This window comes from Orbicella faveolata, unplaced genomic scaffold, assembly GCF_042242905.1.
Source record: "Orbicella faveolata isolate gen_17 unplaced genomic scaffold, um_ofav_v1 contig_35, whole genome shotgun sequence".
NCBI classification, from domain to species: Eukaryota; Metazoa; Cnidaria; class Anthozoa; order Scleractinia; family Merulinidae; genus Orbicella; species Orbicella faveolata.
In genome coordinates, this window is record NW_028301564.1 from 24,571,983 (window position 1) to 24,591,941 (window position 19,959).

Sequence of the window (19,959 nt, forward strand, 5' to 3'; positions counted from 1 at the left end):
CACTTTACTAAGCCCCATGCCCCTCGCCATTCCTAAGGTGCTGTGAGCAAATATATCTACGGAAAGATCCTGGCAATCCTATAGACTTTGCGAGCCAAAAACCGATTATTTTGGCAGCTACAACTACCAGTTTGAACCGTTCCCGGTTTTTCGTTTTTACTCAAAACACTCACTTTTTGTTACTTTTTTTTAATGAGTTATGATTTCAAACGAAATGACCCCCTTTCTACTTAAAAGGGTATGCTGAATTTAATTTCCTTTTTACATCATAGGGCCTCAAGGGCTAATAAAATGAAATAAAGTCCTAACTCCTTTGATTTTCAAAAGTAGATTTTAAAGCTAGTACTCACCCTCCGCGCGGTCAGATGCCGCAACTCTCTGAAGCCGCTCGCTCCAGCGCCAAACCAACACAGTGGCGTCACGTGATCCAGAAACGACAAACGCGTCTCCTCCTGTCAAACCCGCGTGTCGGGAGTACGCCAAACATGTTACCACATCCCAGTGGCCGAACACACACTGTGTCAATTTTCCTAAGAAAGAAACAGAGTACCAAAAGACGAGTTGATAGCAATTTCAGCCACCTCCACCCCTCCTCTCCCCTCCAAAAAAGGATAGCAGCATCATTTTCCTGTTCTGTCAACCCGCTATTACGGACATACATCAGCGAAAGATGAGGCAAAATGTACAGCAGATTTGCTAAAGACCACTTCTGCTACAACAGATTTTAAGCTTCAACACACGAGAAGTCGCTATATGGAGGGTTTTACCAAGTTGTCGGGCGTTGATTGCATATGGAAAACAGCCAGAAAATGCCGATAGGTCACTTTCGATAAATTAAAATTCAGCTTGATAGTGAGGTCTAGAGAACACAAACAAAAGAAATGAATAAACATTGTCATTCAGTTTCTTTTGTTTGTGTCCTCTAGGCCTCACTGCCAAGCTGAATTTTAATATATCGAAAACGGTCTATTCTTAAGACATTGACTGGACCTCATCACGAAAATAAAGCATTATTCATCGAAAGGTACTGTTGTATAAAGGCGACAACAAGCGCGAACATAACGAATATTTTGGCCAAAATCTCCAAGAATGTCTCGCATCCAAGTAGTTAAACCCGCAGGCTCTCACGCAGATAGCCAAACACGAACGTTTCTATTTATCGCAAGTTTCTCACCACTATCCGCCGAGAAACACTTGAAGCTGTTATCCCAGTAGCCGCAAGCCATGATGTACTTGTTGTCAGCGGTCACCACGAAACAGCAGGCGCACGGCGTGACTGACTGGTCCAGTGGCTCACCGAGCTGCCGCTTCTGTCGGCCAGCGGATGTAGCTGTTAAGGCAAGAGATATTCCTCAGCACAATTTCAAAATATGTCAAGCAAAACTTGAAACAGTAAGGTGACCAGCATACCTAATAAGGGATCTTGTTCAACTTGAACTCCTCGAAGACTTTGCTTTGGATCCGCTAAAGAAAGAAGACAGATGTCTCGGTTAATTTGGATAAACGTCCACGGGTCTTTTACAAGATGTCTGTAATGAATGTACAAACTATTCTTTTCGCTCACGGAAAAAGAATTGATATAAACTCTTCTCAAAACTGATGGCAATTTCCTGGAAGGATTTCATGATGCAAATACATTATCGGTAAAATCTCAAAGCAGACGGGGCAAAATTTGAAAGCGTGGAAAATCGTTAACTTTTTCATCTCCTTCAAAGCCATTGCCAACTGTCTCTATCATTTGTCGAATTCCTATGAGATCAAGCCATTATTGTTGGAGTTTGTCTGAATTACACACTATCTGAAAGCCTGGATCGCAACGAATGGTTCAACCTCTCGCCGGAGTCATTGGGTAAGACTCTACTCTCACAATTCGTCTCCACCCAGGAGAATAAATGAGATTCGACCAATTGTCGTGAAAACCTGACAAAGTTCCGCGGTGGGGGATGTCCTTGAGATAACACTCCATCCGGGTGGAGCTGCAATACTCATGCTACAGAAAATCGAGCCGTGTGTCACAGAGACGGCAAGTCCCTCACCTGATGTGAACCACTTGTTGACCGAGAAACACTGGTTACAACTGATGGTTACTACAGCAGGGGAGGGGACGGTAGAGTCCGTGTTAGCTGCCACGTGAGTTACCGGGACATCACCCGTAACTTTGAAAGTCAAATATATACCTGTAGAGGAGAAATACCACGCACGGACGTTAGCGGTATAGACACATGAAAACAAGTAACTTCAATGCCCTGATAACAAGTATCTATTACAAATTCAAAACTCTAAAGCAAGAAAGAACTGATACGACAACAGGCTCTTCAACGTACTTTTAAATGGCTCTCCTTCTTCGTTACTCTAAAGCAAAGTACAAAGAACAAGGTGAGTTTCATCGTACAAAAATTACAGTGCAACTATAAGGGAAATTTTAAAATCACTTGGAGAGACATTCCTTACTTTCGACAATACTTCGTATCAGCACCCGACAAGTTGACGATTCCCTTTGTCCAATCAGCAAGAGGCATGAGCACTCCGAATGATATTACATCAAGATGACGCTCATCTATCTACGTCATGTTACCTATTAACCTCTTTACGAAAACCTCGAATTCCGCAAGCCTCGCGGGCTCAATAATTCCTCCCAACTAACCAAACGAAAAAAAGCTCTTACTTCCCACCCACAAAAGTGCTGTCATTTTACCTGTTCCAGGGGTATTCTTGGAACATGTGGTTCATGTAACAGCTGTGACGGCGTTTGACCAAAACTTTTGATCTGTTGTTCAACAGCCTGAAGAGGAAACATGAGTTTGTTGTGGTCAGTCGGGAAAGCTAGCCAAACTTTGACATTTTATTCATATGAAGCTTTAAAAACCACAGACCTAAGCGAAAGAACTCTTTCTAAAATAAAATAAACTACCTTTCATATAATAGGGAGGATTTCAGTCGTGGGTCGTGAAACCAAAATAATCACAACTATCGTGAATGACATAATGAGCCAATTGTAATTCAGACATAGCGTTACCAAGCGCAAGAAAATGCACCAGGCCCTTGCCTGGCCAAGTCGAGTTTTTTTTTTTTTTACCTGATTGGCCCAGTTGGTGGCGCCAGATTTTTAAACCAATGACAGAGGGTAGCTAACTCGATAAATTTGCTCTAGGGAGCTTAGCAACAAACCACAGAAGCATAACACTTTTCACCTCTCTCATGACAGGGTCGGCTATGGAGTCCAGATCAACATTTCCTTCATAAGTCAAGTGGAAAAACACATTGGTCGCCTTCTCTGCTTCAGGACCTAAGAAAAGAATAGACTGTTGACTATCTCTAGCGAAAATTAATCTATATATTTTTCTTCTTCATTTAGGCCACACAGAACAATTTTAAAATAAACTTAGAGAAAATTCTGCGTAATGGCATGGTTAGAAATCTCCCCTGGGAGTTTGGAAGCAGGACTTAAAGTTATTGAATGTACGTCTGGATTACGAAAACAGTCTTAAAGAAATGGCGCCCTTGTGTTTTTGTTCTCGCCAGAACAAATTTAAAAAAATGTCAGTCTTCTTTTTTCGTCCACTCTCTTATGTTTTTTTTCTTACTCTTCTCTCTAATTTTTTTTTTTTTTTCATCGCTTGGAGTGATTTTAAGGCTTTTAGGAGTTGTAAAATAAAAGTGCATATGGGTGATTTGGTGCAAAGTATTGCCACGGTTTTCATAAATCCAGTTTGCTATTCAAGTACATAATTCTTAACAAAGGCGTCGATCACTTCGGGAAATACGTTGAGAACTGGGAAACACTAAGGGGAATTTACAAGCTGATCAATGTATTTCATTCCATGACTGTACCTTTCTGTTTAAATCCAAATATGAGATCCACCCATTCGTGTAGATGGGCGGACACGTGTTTCGATTCTAAAGCCTGCAATGTAAACAGAATAGATCTTCCACATAAAGTGTCCGATGGGGCTTTACAAGTCTAATATCTTAGAGTTTGAATGTCGAGGGAAAAAACACTGCCGCATTGTATGTTATTACTAACAATCGAGAACATTGAATTCAATTCTGCGAGTCCAGAAGCAAAACCTTTGTTGTGAAAATGCGTTTTCCTTTCTCAATGTATTGCAAGTCGATTTCATTTTCGCAAGAAAAGATTTGCACAAGAACTTGTTTAGAAACAAAGACAGAACCAAAGAAAATGTCTACCCATTCACGTCAGCGATTTATTTAGCGCGCTCAGATTGGAACATTCACCAAGACATTTTGACAATTCCCCAAACGAAATCAAGAGTATGTCATGATGAAATGTTTACAGACTGAGTTAGGTAGGGGCGGATGGGAAAATAGTTATCTGTCCTTCATTTTTGCACGACACGCCCACTATTCTCCGATCTCAATCCTCAGCCAAACCATTCAGTCCTTCCTAATCTGGGTTGTTTGTTTGATTGTTTGTTTTATATTTGAATTCAGTATTAAAACATGTGGGACACGCGACAGTATGATGCTTACAACATCAGTGACTGGGGTGGATACAGGATATTAGAGTTTACCGAGTGCATCCTCCCCCGGAAAAGTTTTAAAATTGAGGTTCTCGGAAATGGGATTTCCGGCATTTTAAGGTCAAGTCAGCGTGTTATAATGTCTTATTTAGGGGGTTCTGCCAAGCCCTCACCCCACCCCTCCCGAAGTCCCCTATATCCGCCCTAGAGTGATACTTGAAATCTCAGCTTTGACTTCAATCAAATCAGCCGTTTTCCCCGACAATGAGCTAACAACGCTCGAACACGTCAACAGCAGTTCAATCAACTTACAGCTCTGTGTAGCATGACAAACTCCTCCGGTGTTGACGCCCATTTGGGAAGCTCCACGTCATCGATGACCACACCATCATCGTCAATACCAAACGTAAACTGAAAATTAACCGAATGCTGCGATCAAAATTACTTTTCTCCTATCATCAACACAAAAGTCAGTCAGACAGGTAATGAGACTAAAATAACTGGTAAAGTGGTAACTTATCTATACTACCTGCGCCTAACTTCAGATGAACTACCTTGTTTTGACAGGTGTCAATTAACCATAACAAGATGTTCAATATCAAAGATCAAGGTCGTAGTCGTACCCGCCCGCGATCCATGCCGCTAGTCATGTTGACCATGAAAAAAGGGTTGCATAGTTTTCTATTTCTATGCATGCATGTGGTTCTCTTCCTATAGTTATGGTACTCCGCCATGAGGTCCTCACATTTAGTTCGTTCCTGATTTAATAACGATCCAGCAGTTCAGAAAGTCCTTAAAAAGTTTTCTATTACGCCTAAAACGAAGTTAAAAATAAGCAGCAAAATGGCATCTATTTATTTTTTTGTCCCATTTGAAAGAGTAATTTTTCGTTTTAAACCTTTTACAACGACACACATTTAATAATGACCCGCAGTAAGGTATTCAAATTAAGGAAAAAATCGAGTTTCGAGCCGTGAAAGTAGTCACTACCATACATTCCTACTTATACAAGAAAATTCTCCCCAACCAAAATTTACACGGACATGAACAGAAAGGCGTATTTTATTGGTTGGTTGACCAAAGTTAAAGAACAAAATATGAAGACGAGCCTTACATTATTGGAATTCACAAACATCTCCGGAAGATAGTACAGCTCTGGAATAAGTTCCTGAAATAAAACAGTCAACATTTCAGACAAGAAAGAAAATTAAACAAAAACTGCATTACCTTTGCCACCGATACAGATCATACAGCTCAGATCCAAAGACGTGTGCACAGTTTTTCGCGCGAACTTCGCAAGCCAACAATACATGTAAGTCACAATGCCAGTGTTAACCACCAAAATGTTAGATGAAACCCATGCACTTGAATTTGTATTCCATTAAATAATAACCTGGTACTAACCGAGCGCGACGCCAGGTCGTGGAAATACGGATCGAACGCAGCGGGTTCCGTACAAAAATGACCGAGGTCCAATATTCCCCATTACGGCTCGAGCGCCTTAGGTAAGTCAGTAGTTCATAATATAGCAAACTTCACGGCTTATGAGTCCGTATGGCAAAATCCCCACCAAGAAAGAACCAATCAGAACGTTCGGATTTACCTCAAGACTACAAGAATGATGTACTTTACCATATAATAATGTATTTTATATCATGCCAGAGAAAATACAGCCAACCAGAATACAGGAAATCCGTTGTATACTCAACGGTAGTACATCCAACTTTCCCACTGTGCGCTGCGCGTATGCCGCATTGATTATGTTGGCCAATGTGTTTCCTATTGCATGGTTTAACCAAGAAAATAAACGTGACTCGTGAGATATTCCAAGATATCCAACTGGAAAGCGTTGCATCATTAGCATAGACTTAACACCCACCTTGACGTCTGACGTGTCTCGCTGACAATTTTTCCAAGAACGGATGATAGAACAGAACGTTCTACCAGGATGGTCAAATTTACCGCCTTGGAGATTCAGGAACTGGGTCGCAAACGGTTCCTGTTGAAATCAATTTATCATCAGTGTGTGGGTTATTGTGGGAGGCGCGGTGCTCTCATGGTTAGAGCGCTCGTCTCCGGATCGAGCGGTTTGGGTTCGAGCCCTGGCCGGGGACATTGTGTTGTGTTCTTGGGCAAGGCACTTAACTCTCACAGTGCCTCTCTCCACCAAGAGTATAAATGGGTACCGGCGAATTGTTGGAGAACCTAACAAATTGCGGGGGAGTGACCTGCGATGGACTAGCATCCCGTCCAGGGGGAGTAGAAATACTCCTAGCCGCTTTATGCTACAGAAACCGGGATAAGCTCCGACAGCTATGAGCCAGTTGGATCCGAGGCTTCACCGTGTGGGTTATTGCAGAAATACAAGTAGTTTTTCTATGTACCGTAAAAGCGTTTAAGTGCCGCTAAGCTCCCTCTATATCCTTCTAATTATCGTATGGAACCTCCGACGGAAGCTTTAACGGTTAACTTCGGCTGTATCACGTAACCATGACAACTTACCACACGAATCATCCATGCTAGTGTGAACCCGGATGTGGAATAGTGCGTGCCATAGTGAAACGGTGGAATGTCGTCATTTTCATCCCAGGATGCGTAGCGTTCAAGAAACTGCGCATGTCTTGTAGGGTTCAGAACACCGATAGGCTGCGAACAGAACAGGGAAGTAGAAATAAGTATTTCATGTGTGGCGACACGAAAACCTCCGTGGGCGTCCACAGTAAATCATATTATAACGATCATGAATCAGCTACGAAACTTGCACGAAATTTCATAAAGCGTGGTCATTGAGGCGAAGGTGTTATTATTTTAGGGAGACTGTCATCTTTTGTCTAAGGCAATGCGTGAAATCCGCTACTAGGAATAAAAGCTTTAGAGCCCGCTTCCCTTTTTTATTTCATCCCCAACCAAACTTAGAACAACAGAACACTTTCTATGACTCACATAGCTACTTCCTACCTATCTCGAGACAGTGAAATTTATATAATATATGCCACGAAGCGACGGAAAATACTACTTCCAGTGTCGCCATCGGTGACAAAATTAACATTTTTAAAGGTTGAATCAAAATCAATAAAACGACAGCACGCGGGCTTGTGGTGCAAGCAATAACGAACATACAGATTGTAACTCCAATGAAGGTGGACAGAAGCCACCAAAAATTCAGAAAGGAAAATCAGATCGGATTACAAAAACCTTTAAAATATGCCATAACTTTACCAGAGTATTAGTAATAACAAATAGGATGCGAGGACAAACGACACAAAGAGACAGAAGTCACAAAGAGACAGAAAAGCAGCTGCAGTCACTAGAATATTATTATTGATTTCCTCATACCTTGGACAGATCTCTGTAGTTATTAGGATCCGTCAGATCCAATGCGTCAGACTCGTAGTTGGTCAAAACCCACGGAAACACTGGGTACTGATTAAGATCACAGAAACTTCGACCTGCCATAACAAGAGTCAATGATAATTATTGGATTTCCACCAGCCCGAGAAATAGATGTCATTTCACGCTATATTCTTCCCAGCAGAACGTCAGCGATTCGACAGGTAATAATCTTCCTGATTAATGAGTTTGGTGTAGTGTCTCTCAATCAGTTCTTGCACGTTAAAATTTCAAACCATTTATCAGTGTACCATTTTTTAACAGCACGATCTCAGACGTTCCTCTGCTGGAAGAGTATTAATCACGCGAAGAGAGTGGCGTCCGTTTTCACAACCCAGATTTCTACTTTAAACACAGAAAACATGTAGGAGTCACTGGAAGACAATGTGCTTACCGGCGATGGTGTTGAGGAACATGAGATATTGAAAATTGGACACTTCTCCTTTCTGCCAACGTTGCGTTATGGTGGATTTTTGGAACAGCTGGCGAGGAGAGTACAATGACGCTGCCCTGAAAACGAAGTGCGTATTAACAACCAATAAACAAACAAACAAACAAACAAACAAACAAACAAACAAACAAACAATTCAAAACTAGACTGTTCACGCCCTCTCTATTTACGCACGCGAAAGAAAAAGCGAGCGAAGCGAGCGCGAAGCACGCGGGGGTGGGGGTGGGGTTATCTCGGTCCCCACCCCCCACCCAGTCAAGTCGTTCATTTTGCGCTGGCGTCCAGTTCTCTTGTGATTCTATCTGCGCGTTCAACGATCGAATAAAAATACGACAAAACAGAGGATTGCAAACAGTCTATCCAAAACAAGCGTACCTTGTTTGTGGTATCCCATAATATGTGCCGACTCCAACAGGAGGAAGAGCTCGCACTACTCTCCTCACGGTCTGCTGATCAGCAAACTTGAACATAACAGACGCTGTCAGACAAGCAAAGAGAAAATAAAGTAGAACAGTCGCTTTACAATCGAAGTACACTGAGTTGTAACATTTCTAAATAGCGTAAAAACACTTCGTATTTTTTTGCGCAACAATAAAAGCCTTAGAGGAGAAAGAAAAAAACTTGCCAACAGACAAAATTGCTAGCATTGTAGGGAATCCAAGAAAAGAGGGTCTACCTTGTACACGATAGTAGGGAGTTCAAGCAAACACGACGGCAACGCCAAGGACAACGTGGATCAAAAAATTAATTTATATTCAAGCCATGAATCTCGCAAGAATCTAGATTCATTCAGTTTGTCTACCATAGTCAAAGGTATCCCAAAACAGAATATGTAAGACAAAAACAGAATATGTAAGACAACGTTAAAATTCGAAAAACAAATTTTCTCAATTGGCCTCGTGGTTCAGTTTCTCCAGATAACGCAGAATTTGGTCATTTCACGTTGTTGTTTTGTAGGGAACGGCAAAAAAATGTGCCAAGAATTATAACGCAAGTCCACAGCCATTGTACATACTGCTCCATTGTTTGGTGACGTCTCCGTTGCCGTTGTAGTTTATTCTAGACTCCCTAGTGACAATACGACGGAACAAAGGGCAAACTTACTTCCGGCGGAAGTGTACACTTCAACCGCGCAATTCTGCAACAGGAATCTTCGTGAAAATACGGCTTTTATCGCGTCCAAGGGCCATTTACCATGCAGGCAATCCATATACATCAGAACCTGAGGAGACAGGGTACAGATAAAGTGTAAATGAAAGCAATTCAATTTTCGTCTTCCGCTTTGTGTATTGAAGAAGGTCGTATTACAGCGAGAGCGTGTACCATATTGCAGTAATCTCCGTTCTACGCTCAGAAAGTTGAACAGTTTTGGTGATTACTAACTTTTTGATGTATAGGAAGTACGGAATGCAATTCAAAAGTGATAATGTAATTTAAAAAGCTTTCTGGTAAAGTACACACACATGTATTCTAGCGTGTTTTTAACAAAGAACTGCGCTAACCCTCATTTATTGGATTTGCCATGAGACGTTTACTAGAATTGCCACAAAATCCGCGTACAAATCTTCGTTTGCTATTGAGAACCTTGTTCTGCCAGAATTGTTGACAAACATGAGCACAAACCCAGCTAGAAGTGCTGGGAAACACGAGTACAAATCTCTATTTTCTTCAACATCCTCTGCTAGAGGTGAGCAGAAACCATTGTTAGCAAGGCCCGCTGAAAAACGCGCACGCAAATGCGAAATCCTTCATTTTGCAAGATTTGCTGGCAATAAACCTTACGCAGAAGCCTTAAGGCGCGCGCTTCATCTCGATTCCGAAGCTTTCATGTCAGAAGTAATATTTTGCAAGTTTTTGCTATCTTACGCTTTTTTTAGGTACATCCATCCTATATAATTGATTCAGTTTGGAAATTAAAAGACACAGTTGAAATTGCTACGTCGGGCAAAAAAAACTCGGAATAAAGGAGGGGGATAATGATCACCTAACGTGAAATTAAGAGAGAGTTAAAACAATATTAGAAGACCTCGGTTTGCTTGGAGCTCTAGTGACTCAGAACACTCAAACGCTGGAAATAAAACAATTTCATTCGCCCAGGCAATAACTATTAAATGAGCTTCACACAAGCTAAGACAAGAAACTTAACCCGATTAAAACTAAGCAACATCACCGCTATAAACCCATGGTGAGTTAAACCTGCTTATCGCATGTTTTATTGCCTTTCAACAGAAACGAACAAAGCCCTCATCAAAAACCCACTTCAAAGAATTTTCACCTCCTCAAATTTCTGGTGGTTTTATTGACACGATGTAAGGCTAAAAGTGGCCTGTTAAGTTGGTTTTCGTGAGCAAGTTGTCTTTGTTTAATTAAACCGCGTTTGGTCAATATTTACACAAGTTAAGAATTATTTTCTCTTCACCAAGACTTTATTTGACATCTGTCTACGGCTGGTGTATTTGCATGTTAAGACTGCGTCCTTTAATTGGGGAAGACTTCTCATTAAAGCGGCGGAAAATTAATATTCGCCCGCTCCACAAAAAACAAAACTATTTCAGTCGTCTTATTAACTCGAGTGGAAAAACACGTGTCTTTTGCGAGCAAGTCCACTGACGGCCAGTTCGTCATTTTTATGTACTGATCTTTTTTTTAGATTGTCATGTTCTCTTTTTTTAGGGGTTTTTTTTTCCGACGTCTTAACAACACTCCACTGTATTGAACCCTAAGCAGTATTGCGGACATAGGGCCAAAAACACGCTCAGAATATTTTTAACTGCGCAAAGGTCCTCAACAATAAAGAATAATCTGAACCAGTTTTCCGCTTTAGCCTCAGTTGCAATCAATACAAGAAACTCTAACCGAAGAGAACTTGAAGAAATATCACGCTACGTGAACAAGCCACACGAGAGAGGGTCATGAAAAGGACCACCAAGCAAATGACACTTCAGCTGATGAGACAAATACCTCTGCAAAATGACAAGAGGTTTGAAAGCATTTGAAAAATCTATAAACGAACTGCCTCGAATTTGATGTCACAGTTAACTCAAACCCGTGTCAAACCCGTGTCAAACTAATTTGCAGGTCATTTCTTGGATGCCTAGCTTTAGTGAACGTTAAACTAACATTTACTTCGAATCTCTTTCACGGGTGAATACTACAGATCGAAAATCATAACTTTACTCTGGTTTCTTTAGCACAGAAAGCGTTTACCCCCCCTTGATGGGATGCTATCGCAGGTCACTTCCCAGCCTTTATTTCAGGTTGCCCTAAACAATTCGTCGAAGCCAATTTGTACACCTGGGAGGGGACAGACACTGGGAGAGTAAGCTTACATAACTTTGTCAAGACCAAAGCCCGATGACCTCATCTAATGTTCTTTCGAGTGAGGCCTACTGTATACATGTTATCCATGCTCCATGCAAGCTTTCGCCGATCCACGGCATCATCAGAGATATAAAATATCCCTCCCCCCCAAAAAAACTATAGATAGTAGGAACAACTATATATAATAACTAAATACAGTAGTTTATGGCCTCAGTCGAGAGAACACTAAATTTTATAACGTGCTACTGAAGGACAACATTTAACGGTTACAATAACCTCAGCTAATGGGAAAAGGATGAAACGAAAACTATATAAAAATAGCTCCACATATCAGGATGAAGGCTGTCAGTTTAGCAATCAATGGCTCTTCGACCAATATTAAATCCATTCCAAGATTAAGACTTGCTAGCAATTAGAAAATAACACTCTAAAACGTACAAGGACAAATTTCATACTATCAACACAGCCATGTTCGATCCTGCAAGTTATATGGACAATACCAAAAGGGTTTAGGCCAGAATTATATCACTTTTGAGTCAGCATCGAGACTTGGACAGACTGAATCACTTAACAAGCTATGAAAACGTCGCAGAAAAACCTGAAGATAAAAGTCTACCGACAATAAGTACTAAAAACTCGCAATTGCATTTTCGCTTCGACGATAAAGTAAAATGCCGTGAAACATTAACACTAAGGTGTTGTTTAGAAACGAATTTTTGCCATTATAAAGCAAAACTGGAGAGATACACCTGCACGTCTAAAATTTTTGCCCCATTAACTAACTTGTTGCTACATTAGCCAACAGTCAAACGCGGATAGTATAGTTAAATTTATTTCGTTGACAAGTAACTGCTAGTTTTACTTAAAAAAATATTCATCAATGTCAAGAAAGCAAATTTTCACGCTTTCGATGCTTAACAAAAATTCCAAAGCAATAAGCAGTAAAAGATAACTTACAGTCGTCTTGCCGAAGATTCTATTCTGAGGAATGATTTTAAGAATATAAACTTTCAATCTAAAAATAAAAAGTGAAACTCTTGTCTTAGACGTAGACTACAACACCACTTGGCCATCTTGAAATTCGAGCTTATCTTTTAATAACGAAATTTTGTGGCTTGGCAGGTTCCCCTCCTTTCGCCTGCCTCAAACTCAGCGATATTTTTGCCATAAAATAGAACTATAGACCACCTAAAAACACGACGAGTTATAAATTATGAAGAAAAAAGATAACAAAAACAATGGAAACGAGCGAATGTTGCTCAAAAGCGGAAATATATAAATATATTTTTTTTATAGACGCCGTAGACTAAACTAAGACATCTGGTTTTCAATGCCTGGGACAAAAACAGTTCTTTATCTGCCTCCAAAAGGAAATTATATATATATATTCGCCAAATTTAAGATACTGGAAGCAACCCTTGACGCTTTGTCCAAGGTTAGACGTCTTAATTAATTGTTACACGCCTAGAAGCATTCCTTACAGCCTGATGTGTCAGAGGGTGTCAAAACTTGCAGGGTTCGTGGCGATATCACGCGCAATGCTCCAGGCCTGTTTAGCGGCGCTGTCCAGGGCCTGTTTAGGCTTACAGCTAAACAAGTCTACACTCTTGAGAAAGAAGTGCGGGCATTTACGACACTGTAGACAGGACACGAGCTGCAGAAGAATGCCGTTGATGCGATCAACGAGTGCCTCTTCGGTCCACTCTGTTTCCCTGGGATGTTTCTCGCACTCATAAAGGAGTAGCATAACCAGATGCACGTATTCCAAGGGTTTCCCCGGTAAGTCCAGGTGTTTATCGTACAAGGTTTTCAACATGCTAAGGCAGAGCCTTCGCCCGGCGCTAGCAAAGAGCATTTCTTCGGCATCGTTAAAGCTCAAAAGCCACGCATCACCCTCAGAACCAGCGCCCTTGACGCTGGGGTAGGGATCTCGGGCTAAAAGAGAAAACCCCCGCAGTTTAATTCCGGCTATCACCGGCTGTGCAGGCCAAAGGGTTTCGTGATTCGGCCAACAACATCCATTTTGAGGCCAAATAGAACCGCAGCGAAATGCCGGAATGAGCTCTACGGTATAACGTTCCAAGACTGTAAGCTTCGCTGAGAAATGATTATCTACGTTGATTCGAATTTGATTCTGAAGTTCTCCACGTCGAATGGCCTCTGCGACTAAAGATGTGAATCTTGAGCGAACTTTTCTGGCGGACAGATAGCCAGAAGCCGTTATAAACTCAGTCCAAAGAGACATGGATCGCTTACGCTCGTCACTTAGTTTCAACATGGCGCAGCCCGGTGGACAGGCCTCATCGATGAAATTAAAAACTCCCATCTGGTTCAGGTACAAATGAACTTCGAAGCTGCGAGGAGATAATGCCCGAACACCTCGGTATCTACCATCCACGAGCTTCAGAGACGAAATAAATCGTGGCTCGAGGGCTTCAACATGCTTCAACAGTTCTTGAATAACTGTACAAATGTTTGTTATGGTCTTATAAAGTTCGCTTTTTCGCCTGTGCACCCGCGTGCTCACGAACTTTTGTAAACTTCCTCGGCGTTCGGGAAAGACGAAAGCCATCCTGCAAACGCACGCGAGTCACAAATCAACACGCTTTCATCGAGACGGATGTGCTCAATGGCGAATTTTTTCCGGTATACAGTATTAACGCGCAACAGTTGGACCAATTGAAGCTGTCAGCGGCTATTAATCTCTGGAACAATGAGCCAGGCCGACTTTCCACCAATAAAACGCGAGAGGTCAACAGTTCTGAGTAAATTATTGGCCACGAAACAGAGAAAATTGAGGCTGCAACTGCCTCTTAACACGCTTCATTCTGTCTCACCCAAATGCAAACACTTCAAAGAAAATTCCCTACATTCTTTAAATGCATTCTTGGAAAAATACAAGCGACAAAAGTTGTCGGTGTGCTTTCAATTTTATCGGCTAAACCAAAGCCTTTTTGCATCCCTTTGGAATACGCCGAGCCGTTTGCGTTTCTTATTAAACTTTCTAAACACAGACCGCCTACTGGCTTCGTATTATTGCCTGAGATATTGAAACTTTCGGCAACTGTTCTCGCGTGGAAAAGTGTGGATTTGGTTCACCGCAACTTGAGATTACGAACTAAATGAAACGTCGAAAAGTATTTTCGACGATAGTACGTCGAAGATCTGTCATCTTGAAAAAAATTTACCGAATGCATATTTGAAGCCATTAAGGGTCATTTTTGCACGATTTTTATTGTTTATTACGGTTTTAATAACCCTACGTTTATTACGTTAAAAACAATTTGTCTGCGGCAAGCATGAAAAGCAATAAATCAAGAATAAACAACGGCGACAATAAAGAAAAGCAGAAAAAATATGACAACGACATCACCGAGGAAGAAGTTCATGCCGGCAAGTAAACTTATTACATCGCGCACGTTGGCGAGTTGTTAATTTAAGGTTTTGGACATTTCTTGAACTGTTTATCACAATTGGCTGTTAAAATTTTATTGCTGTCGCGAGAACCTGTGAAGTGCAATTTAATAATGAAAACCTAATAAACACATCAACAAGTATTTAGCAGCCCGACTGGAAAGTGTGTGTTTTCAAAAGCCGATAATGGCTGATCAACAAGAGGAGGAGAGGGAGCGCGTTTCAAGCTCCAACGTCAACAAAGTCGAGGTTACTTCATGGTCGAAATATTTCTGCCTTCGGGCCAAGGTAAAGTTCTTAACTCCAAAGTCAATTGTCCTTGTCCGACAGCGAAATGACTCTTTTGCGTGCAAAGCCTGCTGTAAACTGGAGTCACCCTGTCTACCTTCGCTTTTAGCAGAAATTTAAATCAGCATGGTACAACAGAACACTTTCACAGTAGCCTTAATGTCAAAATAAATTTGCGTCAGAGTTAATTGCGTTTAAATTTTCCTGCGGACAATTGTTTACAGCTTTGTGTGTAGTGTTGAGGCCCGGTTTTACCCGCTTTATAAACGAAGCTTTATTGATAAAGCTGCGTTTTCATGCGCACACCTGCTGGACCTCGTGAAATGTAGACAGGCGCATATTTCGCATCCATACAACTCCAAAGCGCAGAGTCCACACAGGAAAATAAAAAACAAAAATATGAAATTAATTCCGCTCATAACGGGTTAACTAGAGCGAATAATTGCTCTCTCTTTTGATAAAACATTCACTGAATATTATTTACTAGTGACGTTAACCCAAAAAGCCATTCAAAGGCCAGGAGTGACAGGTTGTCAATCGCAAGGCACGCCGACTGAAGTTGCCGCGTGTCGGCTTAGCATAATTAAACAAGGGTCAGCCATTATAGCGAAAAAACCGACCGAGCGGCTGGTGGTAAACAGCAATAAAATTAAATGAAAACTAGTTGTAGACCCAGAAAACAAGAACTGAAGCACGAAAGCAACTGAAACGACACAGTTGAACCGAGAGGAAATCATATACACATTTAGGGAACAGTTTTCATTCTTATAAAAATGTTTCAACTTCAGAGTGTGACACTCAAAGAAATTATAACTTGCGTTCCCTCTTATTAAAATGCAAAACTTGAATTGAAAACTGTTGCAGACAGCTAGACAATATGCCTCCTTTGTCATGTGGAGTGTTTTACTCTCTTCATACCAGCTTGGCTCTCAAGAAAGTACGCCAAAAATTTCACCAGAAATGGACTACAAGTCATTACGCGACAACTATAACACACTTTAAATTTAAACAAGAAAAGAGAACGGATAAAAAGAGAACGGATATCGTTTTAACATTCAAAATTATGTAGCCTGAAACATTACATCACCTATACTACTTCTAAATAACAGTTCAATATTCGCATATCAAATCATTTACAATCCGTTTTCCAAACTTTCATGAAAAACAAAAATACACATCAACAGTTTACCCTCTTTGATAAATTGCAACACATTCAGATAAGGAGCTTGCCTGGTCAACTGAGGAACGAAATAGGATGCAGGGTTATTTTTTTAATTACCAAATGCGGTACCATCAAAGAAGTGGAAGGAAAATGTTATGAACAGATTTGAAGAAAAAACTCAATCAATTTAGCCAAAGTTGATAACTCGTCAATGAAACTCGAGGGGGGCAATAATCGACCGAAGTAATTAAATTGTCCGCTCATAACTAAAAAACACGATTCAATATCCGTTATTTCCCTCCAGAGGGTGTAATAATTCCCGTATCCTGAAGAAATACTTCGTGAAAGAGTGGCAGAAAAAGCCCACCGGCGACAAAATCATGGCTACGAATATCCCGGAATTTCCGAGTCATTTTAAGAAGCAAAAAGTATACCTAGATAAACGGATTGCCAATGATAATGGCTGGGTTTTAATCAAAACTTCTCAACAAAGGACAGGAAATCGTTTCACGTAAGATAACTAACACTGGCTAGCATGAAAATGGATTGTAAAAAGAACAACTTTGGGAATCGTAAAAGGACGCGTTTTCAAATTGTTTCAGCCAGCGGCCTCGTGGTTTCAAATGTTTCTCGCGTTTGGAAACCTGATGAAACCCTCGCACTCGTTTTTGAAATAGTACGTGAAAAATTGCTAACGTCTAATTGGTTCAGAGAGGACAATTTCTTTCGTCACTGTTCGTCATGGATAAATTTATTCCGAAGGTTCTCGAGAATCATCGGAAAACCCCGAAGATTACAAAGCTGATAATTTCCGAAGATGACCAAGAAAAAATTTCGAGATTACCAAGGTTTACCCAACAATTTCCAAAACTCTGATCCGGAAATATCTATTGTCGTTGACAGCCAGCTATGCTCGGTTGCCAACCGCTGTTCCGGAAAGGAGCCCGCACTCCTTCTCCGTAGTTTCACGTAGAGTGGACTCGAGAGAGCGGCGGAAATCGAGCTTAACAATCAACTCGCAAAATGCTTACCTTTGGATCCAGTTTCTGATATTCCATATTTTCCTCGTCCACAGTGAAAAACAGTGCCTCGGAGGTCACGGTAAGAGTGCCTGGAGCGAGCACGCATGGTGCTATCAGATGGCAGGGGGCTGTGAACACCACGTGACCGGAAACATCCCGACCCAGGCTTCGATCTTCAACGATGATTTCGGCAATCTCTTCCTCGTTCAGCGAGTAAGAATCTTCGGCTTTTGCGGAGGAAATTGTGGCGAAGTTGAGATGTTGAGGGCCGGCTGCTAAGCTGAGGTCTTCTCCTGAAAGCACATGAAGAAAAATTAAAAGTGCAGTGAGAGTATGATTCATTTACTATTTCTCCTTATTGATTTGCACATGTTTTGTTTCATTCATGTTCTGAGAACTTGGTGGCACATCAAGACAATACCCCCAGCCGATGGTTTCCTTTATTCTCCTCTCTAACCTCCCTCAAATGTACTCACATAGTCTGGAGAAACTAGGTGTCAATCAGTCCTTGCTAGGGGAAGGAGGGTGTTTCCATAATTTACTGAATTTCCCTGCGTTATAAATAAAGAATATTTCCAAGGAAAGTGAAAGCGAACATAACAATAGTGCTCTTTTAGAACTAATCTATTTGATGAACTTCAAGAATAAAATATACTTCAGTTAAAAAATAAAATTAAGACAAAGCTTGTAGAATACTTTTTTTGTACGTTTTCTCATGTTTTATCCCTGAAAACGCGGGGCCTGAAGTCAGCGGGACACCATCTTTAAAGTTAGAGGATAGATAAAAGAAAAAAACAAGACTACAGTATATTTACCATACATACTGCACACTGAGTATAATAGACGTGGCCAGCACCCATGCAAATTAATTGGAACAGATGAAAGCTTTCATATAAGAATTCAACTCCCACAGAATTGGTTTGGGACACCAACATGGCCACTGTTTGATTGTTTTGGGGCACCAATATGGTCGCCGTGACGTCACGCGAAAAAATTCTATAATCTTTACTGTTTCCCAAATTCGCAATCCACGGTCATTTAGTACGGGTTATTTATTGTTATTGATTTTATTTCACCGCTAACCTTCCAATCCTTCCAACAGCGTCGCTTCTGGATGACTTGAACCGTATTCATTCTTGGTGAAACGCATGCGCCGTCGACTGTCGTCTTCCCACATGTCTAGTCGATAAAACTGCACATTTGAAGGCTGTTGTTCCACTGCCCAAGCGCCATGTTCACTGGTAATTATATCAAGTACCTGGCAAAGAAACTTACCGCTGACATTCCTTGATGTACAAATCCTGGGCTCTAGGGACGTTTCTTATAGGCTACTGAAAAACTTATTCCGTAGAAACTACGAAACTCGTAATATTTCGGTCGCGAATTCTCCCTACGTTTCAGAAGAAGGATGTAAGTAGAATTTCGAGCATTATAATACTGCGGCAATCTGCGAAACAAGTTTCAAAACAATACGCTTTTTTTATGTCTATGAGAGCTGTGCTCTTGCCACTAGATAACGATCTCCCACTTTGGGCAGTACACAACTGTCGAAGGTAAATTATGTACTATGTTTGGTTTTGCATTCGCTGAAATCCGATTTTCATAAAAAAAAAAAGGCGGGAAAATTGTTTTAACTAAACTGGGCAAACATGTTTGTGTGTCCCCAATCATGGGCAACGTTTTCCCGCGCCTTAAACCGTTTCGATGTTTTCCCGCGATCCGTGCTGGTTGTATATTCTCCCGAGCTTAGCGCTGGTTAAAAGTCTTGCGCCACTATGCACGGGTCGCAAGTGATAACTTCGACTTCTGACTGGGTAACTGCGTTACTGACGTTTGCTATGATTTCTCAGGTTTGATCATTTTGGTTTTTCTTCACCAAAGAGCAGGAAAATTATTTTATAAACCTTTTGAATGACGTTCCTGGCGACTGAGAAATCCCTCCTCTTCGTGGCGAGAAGCAACTGGTCTTGTAATTTGTCGTTCTCGTTGTACGTGGCCTCAGTCAAGCGGCAAAGCTCAACAAACTGCATGTGTTTCTGACGAGAGATCTCGTCAAGCTTGTTCACTATTACGAAGGCCTCGCTGGTTGTCATGACGATGCGTTCGCGCATGGCATGTGACAAAAGTCTTCCTTCGTTAACGAGCTCCATAAAAGCCATGCCCCCGTGTCTGTGGAAGATTGGGAACCAGTATGTTACTTTTGTATTATGGAAGTACCTATGACAGTGCGAGACATACCCATGGTTGCCACAGGGCATCACTTTTCAAAATTCCCTGAATTTCCCTGATAAAAATAGCATTTCCCTAACCAAATAAACACAAAACGTCAGATCTAGTAGCAACTTTTAGCGTGAACGTATAGCCGTTCTTTCTACTCGTTCATTGAGACGGATAAGTTTTCAACAAATTTTCCTTCTTCATTAAGAAAAA

At 41.1% G+C, this 19,959-nt stretch overlaps 2 protein-coding genes across 2 annotated transcripts in view; both read right to left on the minus strand.

Moving 5' to 3' along the window:
- LOC110057703 (lipopolysaccharide-responsive and beige-like anchor protein) overlaps positions 1–19,959 on the minus strand; it is a 49,093-nt gene that overhangs the window by 3,675 nt on the left and 25,459 nt on the right. The window contains exons 32-50 of the mRNA XM_020764290.2: positions 19,434–19,698; positions 18,613–18,787; positions 17,539–17,822; positions 9,427–9,544; positions 8,698–8,800; positions 8,266–8,381; positions 7,818–7,930; positions 6,984–7,127; positions 6,361–6,480; positions 5,596–5,649; positions 4,794–4,892; positions 3,832–3,904; positions 3,192–3,286; positions 2,696–2,782; positions 2,325–2,352; positions 2,037–2,177; positions 1,411–1,464; positions 1,175–1,330; positions 351–530 (exon numbers count right to left, since the gene is read on the minus strand). Coding sequence (XP_020619949.2) covers positions 351–530; positions 1,175–1,330; positions 1,411–1,464; positions 2,037–2,177; positions 2,325–2,352; positions 2,696–2,782; positions 3,192–3,286; positions 3,832–3,904; positions 4,794–4,892; positions 5,596–5,649; positions 6,361–6,480; positions 6,984–7,127; positions 7,818–7,930; positions 8,266–8,381; positions 8,698–8,800; positions 9,427–9,544; positions 17,539–17,822; positions 18,613–18,787; positions 19,434–19,698 — 2,405 coding nt within the window. The remainder of the gene's footprint in view (positions 1–350; positions 531–1,174; positions 1,331–1,410; positions 1,465–2,036; positions 2,178–2,324; positions 2,353–2,695; positions 2,783–3,191; positions 3,287–3,831; positions 3,905–4,793; positions 4,893–5,595; positions 5,650–6,360; positions 6,481–6,983; positions 7,128–7,817; positions 7,931–8,265; positions 8,382–8,697; positions 8,801–9,426; positions 9,545–17,538; positions 17,823–18,612; positions 18,788–19,433; positions 19,699–19,959) is intronic.
- Positions 12,458–17,517, minus strand: LOC110057707 (protein mab-21-like 2). The gene has a single exon (XM_020764294.2). It carries the CDS (start codon positions 14,213–14,215, stop codon positions 13,136–13,138), a length of 1,080 nt encoding a protein of 359 aa, XP_020619953.1. The 5' UTR covers positions 14,216–17,517; the 3' UTR covers positions 12,458–13,135.

Excerpts from the sequence above, each read along its gene's own strand:
- LOC110057707 (XM_020764294.2), bottom strand. The coding sequence starts at position 14,215 with ATGGCTTTCGTCTTTCCCGAACGCCGAGGAAGTTTACAAAAGTTCGTG.